The sequence below is a fragment of the Python bivittatus genome, unplaced genomic scaffold (assembly GCF_059951505.1).
Source record: "Python bivittatus isolate LINGU-HERP-01145 unplaced genomic scaffold, Pbiv_v1 ctg000470_np1212, whole genome shotgun sequence".
Taxonomy (NCBI): domain Eukaryota; kingdom Metazoa; phylum Chordata; class Lepidosauria; order Squamata; family Pythonidae; genus Python; species Python bivittatus.
The window spans coordinates 821387-831099 of record NW_028277065.1 but is presented as its reverse complement, the minus strand read 5'-3'; the positions used below and the strand labels follow the sequence as shown (position 1 = coordinate 831099).

General features: G+C 34.3%; 1 protein-coding gene and 1 pseudogene across 1 annotated transcript; both read right to left on the bottom strand.

Moving 5' to 3' along the window:
• Positions 1 to 1550: 1550 nt before the first annotated feature.
• LOC148215528 (olfactory receptor 14I1-like) lies at positions 1551 to 3670 on the bottom strand (annotated as a pseudogene).
• Positions 3671 to 7726: 4056 nt separating this feature from the next.
• Positions 7727 to 8686, bottom strand: LOC148215527 (olfactory receptor 14A16-like). Its single transcript, XM_088142921.1, has one exon. The coding sequence runs from the start codon at positions 8684 to 8686 to the stop codon at positions 7727 to 7729; it is 960 nt and encodes a 319-aa protein (XP_087999047.1).
• Between the last annotated feature and the right edge of the window lie 1027 nt (positions 8687 to 9713).

Here is a 9713-nt window from a genome sequence, read left to right as displayed (position 1 = left end):
TTCTCCAGGAGTATTCATATATAGTAAATATACAAACCATAATTTAAAAGCATTTTTCTCTAAACTAGTTTTGGATTTCAAATTCACCTGTTAAAGGAACTAATTTCCTGACCTGAAACTAGGCATTGAATGGTGGATGCACCCTGGAGGTAGAATGGTACCACTGAACTCTTGCTGTCTATTAGCCTCCTTGAAAGGGGATCTGACTGGGTTCAATTTCATCCCCATTGGTGTATGAGTATGAAAAGGCTACCTTTTGGAATAAGTAATAAACATGGACTAATGTTAGTTACATTACGCAGGAATGGAGACAGAACTCGGAGTAATTATAGGCTGAATGTATGCCTCCCCCATCCCATGCTTACTATTATGAGTGTAGGATTTTATTTATTTAGAGAGTGCTATTTATGTATTAAAATCAACTGTTTTATACCATTATTGAGGAAACATTTCTCCAATCCTTCAAATTTTAAGATTTATTGGTCATTATGGATAGTTTCTCATTTTTCTTGGCCAATGTTTAATGTTAGGTACATTAAGTTATTACTGTCAGTAATATACAGTACAGGGAGATTAGAGGAAGGACAGTATTCATTTTCTATCAGTTTCTTATTTGGCTCTTCAGAATTTTGTGACGTCAAAAATACACATAAATATGAATATTTATTTTCTTCTAAGTCATCTCCTAATATATTTGAGGGACCACTTCTCCCCAGTGATTGGTTTGGCTCCAGGAGGGAGTCTTTTTCACCAACATTGTGGAACCTTCTCCCCTCAGTTATGAGATCAGGATCATCACTCCTGAGTTTTCAAAGGCCCCTCAAGACCTGGTTAGGTCAGCAGGCCTGGGGATCCCAGGCGACAAGTAAACTAGTGAGGTGGCTCTATTATTAACATCCCTTTGTCTATTATTTTCCTTTTCTGATTTAGTTCTGTTTTTACAGTTTTTAATGTTTTTAATAATATTATATCATGGTTTTATGTAAAGATGGCTTATGTATTTATTGTTTTATTGGATTGTTGTATGTCACCCAGAGTCACTTTTTGTGAGATGGGCGGCCATATAAATTTCATTAATAAATAAATAATAAATAAATATACAGTGTGGTATCTCCTAATATATACATTTTGCAAACAGTTTATCCTGGAAGAGAGAGACAGAGGGAGGGAGGGAGGGAGGGAGGGAGGGAGGGAAAGAGAGTGAGAGAGGCCATTTTACCCTAATTTCAAATACATATAATCTCTGCTTTCTCCTAATATATACATACATCGTTTACATATTTGCCTAATATCTCTTGTTCTAATTTCATTTTAAAATTATTGTCTTTAGATTACCTGTAAAGTTGAAAAATCAGATAAAAGACAAAGGTTTATTTTAAATATCTTCATGGAAAAAGTCAAATTTCATCTCCTCATCATCTGCATCTTCTTCATCATTGTTGTTCGTGTCATCATCACCATTTCAACTTAAGGGATGTAAAGCTTAGTTTTATCCCCATGTCTCTTTTTTTTCTTTCCCATTAACACAGATAAAGAAGTAGTTCCACAGTTCACAGGTTTTCAAAAACAAATGACCGCAGCCTAAGAAGTTTTGAAAGAGCGTCTTTGATGTCCTTGTTTCTCATACTATAGATTATTGGATTCATCATGGGTGGAAGTATGGAATAAATCATCGTAATTATGAAATCAAGGTTTGATGGTCTATTAGAAATGGGTCTTAGATAAGCAAAGGAAACAGTAAACAAAAATACAGAGAAGACAATGAGGTGGGGTAGGCAAGTGAAGAAGGCCTTCTTCCTTCCTTGAACAGAAGGAATTCTCAAAACAGCAGAAAAGATCTCCACATAAGTAACAACTATAAAAACAAAACAACCAGCGGATAATATAGCACTGAACGCTACAACTCCAATTTCAGTTACATCTAAACCAGGGCAGGCAAGCTTAAGTAAATGGGGGATTTCACAATAAAATTGATTGACAATATTAGAGCAGAAAGGATTAGTAAACATTTCAGTAGTGTGCAAGGCAGCTTTGAGAAAACTGGCAGTCCACACACTGCCAATCATTTGGGTGCAGGCTTTCCTGTTCATTATCGTTTCATATTGCAAAGGATTGCAAATGGCAACATACCGGTCATATGCCATGACAGTGAGCAGGGCAATATCAGAGCCCAGGAAGAAGACAAACAAGAGGACTTGAGCAACACACCCTGAGTAAGAAATATGCCTTGTATTTGTAAGAGAATTAAAAAGAGCTTTGGGAATTATGACTGAAACTGAACCAATGTCAGATTCATCAGGAAGAAGTACATGGGGGTGTGAAGGTGGTGGTCACAAACAACAGCAGAGATGATGAGAAGGTTCCCTGTTACCATCATTAAATATAATATTAGTAGTAAAGCTATGTATATAATCTGTAGCTCCCAAACATTTGAAAATTGCAAAAGAAAAAAGATGTCTTGTTATCCATTCTTACCCATGAATCATGATACCTATAGGAAAAAAAAAAAAAGTAGAGAAGATAAACATTTTCCATTCAATTCACTTTGAATGGATTTCATGAGCAGCTAATCAACATTTATTTATTTGTTTGTTTGTTTGTTTGTTTATTTGTTGAATTTGTATTCCACCCATCTCCCCCAGCGGGTGACTCAGGGCAGCTCTTTACTAAAATTACATCTCTATTTGCAGATTTACACAAAACATTTTGAGTTACAACACCACCTGCTTACTTTTCAATTATGTTGCTTTAGTTTCTGTGTGGTGATGTTCCCCCCTGCCCAGAGGGAGGTATATTTAGCAGTAGTCATACCTTATGACAATATTTTGTAGTTAAAATCAGTGACACATGATTGGGTTGTTATTATTGTTATATGCATTGTTAGTAGGAACTTAGAAATATTTGTGAATTTCTCCATAACTGTGAGAAAAAAGCATAGAAAATAGTGTTTCATAGATTAAAAAAAAGTGAATATAAAGATAGTCAACCCTGGAAGTATTACTCAATTGCTGCAGCTGTCCATGTCTTTGTCACCATCATTTCTGTTTCCATCTTTAACAGCTACATTGCAAGGATGTACTGTATACTGTGCGTACCTTCATTTGGTAGTTTGTAAAAAACAAAATCATAAATAGAACAAAAAGATTTTTTTTAAGTTTCAGAGAATGAAATAAGGGAGTAAGATAAACTGGGAAATTAGGCTTTCAGTCTAAAGGGGTCAATGGTTTGAATGCATGTGAGTTCAGCTATACTCAAAATAATTCCCTCTATTTTTCTGTCAGGTTTCTGCCCTCAACAGGTAGGAATATCTTTCTGTCTTTGCCCATGTTGGGTTTAGTGATATCAGATGCATTTGGCAAATGCAGATAAAATGAATATTTTTGTATTTCTAAAACAAAACAAAGCTGCTTCATAGAAGGGCTGAAATGAAAGAAAAACTGCTATTGGCCTGCCTCTTCCACCAGTATTATAACCAGCCAAGTTGATAGAACTTTGTGACATTCAGATCTAATAAAATCTACAACTTATCGGGGCTGTAGGAAGTGCTATTTAAAGATCTTTATTGTTTAACAATTCTGCAAAGGAAGAAAGATCAGTGCTTCTTAGCCCTACCATGTGAAATACAGAATGGAGATTCTGAAGATTTACTTGAGATCGAAATCTTATTCATCTCTTTATGAAATTGAAAAAAAAAATTCATTGGTCCATATAAATAAGTTCTGATATGATTTAAACCATTACTTTAGATTATATTCCAATTGAATCAAATCAATATGTCCAAACTGGATCAAGTCAAATTGTTCTGAAACTAGGTTGAATGAAAACTTAATGAATCTTCTAAATCATACAGCTTAATTTGTTTTTTTGTTTTTTGTTTTTTTAAATTTTGTGGATAACATTCAACCAAGGTAGTGAAATAAGTGCAGAAATTGTTTTAGCTGGAATTGTATTTATAAGGAAAGGGACAGTTTAGTCTACACTGAATATTTTCAGGAAGAAAGGAAGAAATTACTCATCAACTGAGATAGAATTAAGTGAATAACTCACCGTCTTTACTCAAAAATATTTCTTTCTTTTTCCCCTATTATCTTTGTGCAGCCATCAGAAAGATTTTATGCTGTGGAGCTATCAATGACAATTTATCCAATTTCTCTTGCCATTGGTCTCCATTGGCAGCATAATATGGTGCAGCAGAAGTTTTACTGAGTTCCCTGGGATGTGTCCCAAGAGTCTATATTACTTTAGCTGAAGAATTCTATTGGGGGGGGGGGGAATCTCTAATGTCCTAATTTGCAAACCTGATAACAGGAGAGGATACATCAAGATAGCTGAGCACTACATTTGTTTTCCTGCCCATTTTTCTGTACTAGAAATCTAAAATTCTGCCAATTGAAATTATTTTAGGATATTGTTAAGGGTGGGATGTTAGCTTCTTCTAACACATATTGTCCTATTTCATCTTGTGAGGTGGGTGGTTAAAAATCATTACAGTTATTTTAAACTAAGATGCTGTTGCTACTTATACAGTGTGTGTGTGTGTGTGTGTGTGTGTGTGTACAATTTCTTGAGGTTTATCAGTCCTGTTCAAACATAACTTTTGTGTGAGCATAAAAAATAGAGGTTGTCAATACCCAGCTTTTTGGACAGGTGGGAGCTACAGTGGGACAGTTGATCATGAAAATTCAGTGGGACCCTATTATTTGTATTATTATTATTGTTGTTGTTGTTGTTATTTGATGAAGACTTTTTTTAAAAAAAAAGACTTATAATTCAAATTTCTGTTTCTTTTAACACGAAAGATTGGGAAATTGTGCACCCATTTCTGCTCAGATTGGTTCTGGGACCTTGAAAATTAGTTCTTGGAACCTCTTATGGCCCTCAGATTCCTTTGAATTTAATATTTCTTACTCTTAGCTAGATCAATCTAGGACTGTAATTTTAATTTCCTTCCATGTATGAGTCAACAATTTCCTCAAATATCTTACCAAGATAGTCCAAATTTTAAAACCTTAATTGTACCATAATCATTTAGCTTCTTTTAGAAACATGAAAATTCCACCTATATTTCATGTCAATTACTGTTTCTTACTTTAGATTTGTAAGATTCAGATCAGTAATAAGACCAAAGGCTGTGATAGGATTCAAGTCTATTTGAAATGGATGCCAGTAAAGATGCCACTTGAGCACAATCACCCAAATTTTCATCTTGGTACCATCACTATAAAAAGCATAGAAGCCTCTCCCAGTACCTGATTAACACAACCAGTGCTTCACTGAGAAGGGATTTAACTTCCCTTTGCCTGCAGTCCATGCCCTCCACATATCTCAAAGGGAGAGTTTGAAACCTCCTTGTCAAAGAATGTCTCTGTCCTTCTGGTGTTGGACAAGTGAAGGACTTCATTCATTATGTCCTCCACTGCCCCATTTACAATGATATCAGGTCCAAAATATCAGTGGTAGGGAACTCAAGAGCTTGGACCTCAAAAAATATAATTGCCTTCTTGCAGACATGTTCCCAACTGTCAGCAACCAAGTTGCTACTTTTGCTCTGCTGTCACTGAAACTTAGAAAGAAATACTTAAGTTCTTAGTTGTAACTTTGGCTTTATCTTACAAGCTTTTTACATCTAATAACCATTTTTATTAATTTATTTTACAATATTACTATTTTACTGTTATTGTATTGTATTTTATTTTTGTGAGTACAATAAACTATCATCTATCTATCTATCTATCTATCTATCTATCTATCTATCTATCACTTTTAAATGGACTATTCAGGCCATTAATATTAGTTGAAAATACTGTAAGTTAGTCATCATTTCCAGAAATGCCAATTGGTTGGTCCATGTTCTGATCTCTTACGCCTTTTTCTATTACAGATTAAGAGTTGAGCATCTTCATTGCCTTGTCTAGGTACACAAAAGCTTTGCCTGTGTCCCGAACAACCTCTGGACAAAATGGAGTAGTCAATCTGTATTTTATCTTTTTATTTTGGAGAAACCTTGATTATTTGGAATGAACTTTTTGTCTGCAGATCTTAAAATCATGTGCTGTGGCCATAATTTTTTTCAAATGGATACAGAATAATTATAAAGAAAAAAAGCTAAAATTGTAGTGAATGGTCTTACTTCACAGTAATGCAGTCTTTCATCTCTTATGTTATTAGCATTAGAACCACTGGCAATTCAAATAGATCGAGAAAATAGAATCTTAGGACAGAAATTAACTATACATGAACATAAACTGAAATTATTTGCTGATAATATTGTGTTAACAATGACTCAACTTAATGATTCTTTAATAGCATTGATGGAACATTACAACAATATGGTTCAGTGTTAACTTACTGAATCAGTAAAGATAAAATTGAAATGCTGATGCGGAACATAAATGCAGATGATAGGCAATCTGTGTATTTATGAATTTTCTTGACATAAAATAATAAAGATCAATTTGATAATATTTACCAACTTCGAAACATATATCAACAGCTATTTATACTCTGTATCTTATTACACAATGCCCTACTACATTTAATTGATCCCAATATTTTCAAATAAGCAGCCCAACAGCAAAAGAATTATGGAAACAAAGGGAAAACTGAGAAATTTGCCTGCATTTGAAAATTGTATAAGACATAATGATGAACATTTGTTAGGAACAGTTTATAATTTACCAGTGAAATACAATTCAGAACTTAATCAAGTCAAAAACTGTATGCGGAATTTGAATACAATTATAGAGATGCAGCTGTAGGAATTTCACTGGAAAAGTACATTCAATTTACTTTTACTATTATACTCAGAGACAACTGATACAAGATGTTTTACCATTGGTAAATCACTCTAGTCATAAGGATAAAATGTGCCTTTTATTGGAAAAAATCTTTGATCACCTCTTCAGAAGAATGGCTAAATAAATTGTAGAAGTATGCCTCGACCTCTAGAACCACAGGAAAAGGGCTGCTATAGAAAAAACTTTCATCCCCCTCCCGCTTTTCAGAGTTCACAGTCGAAAATAATATCTCAGTAATTTTCAGTTGCTCTTCCCCCTTTCTGTCTATTTTTTTCTGCTATTCAATACATTGAATACAATCAAAAGCCCCAAAAAGCTTTATCATGAAAAGCAGAAGGTTATAGATACATGAAAACAATGCTTCTACATGCTTTCTATACATGCAGGAACATTTTTTCCCATTTAAGAGCATTTCTAGACAGGCATACAAATTTAATTAAAATGTATGAATCAGTAAAAATGTATGACTGGTTAAAAAAAAAAAAGTACAGTATAAAACTGTGTGGTATACTGTAAAAGCCATTATAAAATATCTTTTAAAAATATTTAAAGAAATGCATATGTAAATAGAGGCATAAGCTGAGATACATTTTCCGTATTGCAAGAAATTATAAATAATTAATAATAAGTGGATGTTATTTCTTCTTTAAATGAAAAAGTATGAGTAATATAACCATGCTTATTATTCAGCTCTATTTCTTTATACTATATCACAAAATTTAATGCTAGATGATTCTATACAACCATAATCAACGTTATTTAACAGCTTTAATACTACATAAAACCATTATACTTCCCTGAATTTCACAAGGAGAAAACCTAACCCACTGAATCAAAATCATATTTCTTTGTTAATTAATGTGCATATGATTAATTCACCCACTAAAATTGAGGCATGTTTAAAAAGGCCTGGAAACTGAAAGCTTATACTAAAACACACATAACTGAGAATATTTACGTAGGGTATGGGGAAAAATAGTGAAAATCAGCTTCCAAAATGCTATTTTGAGTTCTTTGTTCCTCATGCTGTAGATCAGTGGATTCATGACTGGTGGCAACACACAGTAAAACAGAGAAATCAGTATATCTGATGTTGATGGGGAGCTGGATGTGTGTCTCAGGTATGCAAATGTACCACTTACCAGAAACAGGCAAATGACAAAGAGATGGGGTAAACAAGTAGAGAAGGCCTTTTGCTTTCCTTGGGTAGATGGGATTCTCAAAACTGCTCTGAAGATCTGAACATAAGAAAAAGCAATTGGAACAAAATAGAGAAAAGCTAAACAAGAACCAAAGATGAAAACCCAGACTAATGCAAAATATGAGTCTGAGCAAGAGATCTTGAGTAACTGAGGGATTTCACAGAAGAACTGGTGGATGATTCTGGAGCAGAACTCCACTGTGAATACATTTCCCGTATAGAGTGTTGAATAAAACAGGCCACCCATCCATGCACCGGTTGCCATTCGGATGCAGGCTTTCTTGTTCAGTACCGTGTCATAACGCAAAGGATTGCAGATGGCTACATAACGATCATATGCCATGACACCGAGAAGAAAGAAGTGGGATAGCATGAAGAAAACAAGGAAGAAAACTTGGCAGAGACATCCAGAGTAAGAAATGGTTTCAGTGTTCATCAAGGAATTCAGCACGGACTTTGGAACTGTAACAGAGATGGAGCCAAGATCTTGCAAAGATAGGTTGACTAGAAAAAAATACATGGGTGAATGGAGCTGATAGCTACAAATAATGACAGTGATGATGATGATATTTTCAGTGAGGGCTACCAAATAAATTATTAAAAAAACAAGGATGTGGACTATCCGTAGCTCCTCAGCATCAGGGAATCCATGCAGAAGGAATTCACTAACTCTTGACTTATTTTCCATTCTGCTTTGTAGACTTCAGAATTTGTAACAGGAAGTCAAACCTCAGAACCTTTACTCGTGTACCTATGGCAGTACTCATGATAGAGTGAAATGCTCTTCAAACATTTTTCTTTGTTGTGAGAGTGCTAGATAAAAGCAGAGGTTTCTTTATGGGATGTTTGTAATTATGCTCGAGGGGCCCATTTCTCAGGAGCCTAGTTTACTTTAGCAGCCCTAAGTCCATGTAGATGTGGGAAAATGTGCTTTGAGCTTTTCTTAAATGGCTTTTAATCTATGCAGCAAGTACTACACTGGCTTTTCAGACTGCTTTGATTGGTGCACACGATATTTTCCATGTTCATCTCTTTCAAAACTAGTCTCTGAGACAAATACGTATATTCCCCCCCACCGCCGCCCCCAACTTGGCTAAATACGTGCATGAGAAGAGGTGTAGTAAAGGTTGTGCAAATAGCTTGGATTAAAAAAAAGAGAGAGAGACAGGAATGTTTAAGAAGGAATTCCAAATAGTACTCCAGATGACACCTATCCTATCTTGGCTTATTTTAAAAAAGCTAAGCATGCATTAATAATGGTTAGTACTTGGTTGCTACAGATCAATTACATACTCGAATTTAGTTCTATTTTATTATCTGTATTGTTTATACTTGTAACTGTTTATGCTTGAATGAAGTAGAACCAAGTTATACCAAAAATGTAGACTAGGAAAAAAAAAGAGGAGGAGGAGGAGGAAGAGGAAAAGGAATACGCCAATACAAATTTATTTATTTATTTATTTATTTATTTATTTATTTATTTATTTATCACATTTAGATGGCCACCCATCTTGCCAAAAGCGACTCTGGGTGGCGTACAACAACTGAATAAAACAATAAATACAACCATTATAAAATATTTAAAAGATATTATTAAAAATGAATATATTATAAAAAATTTAAAATATACAAATCACATGGAGAGAGTAAAGAAATATCAATGATAGTAAGGCTATCTAAAAATGTCTCCTGTTCCCAGGGACTCCCAGGCCTGG

What these genes read in the sequence shown, in the direction of transcription:
- LOC148215527 (XM_088142921.1), bottom strand. Translation starts at nt 8,686, where the DNA reads ATGGAAAATAAGTCAAGAGTTAGTGAATTCCTTCTGCATGGATTCCCT.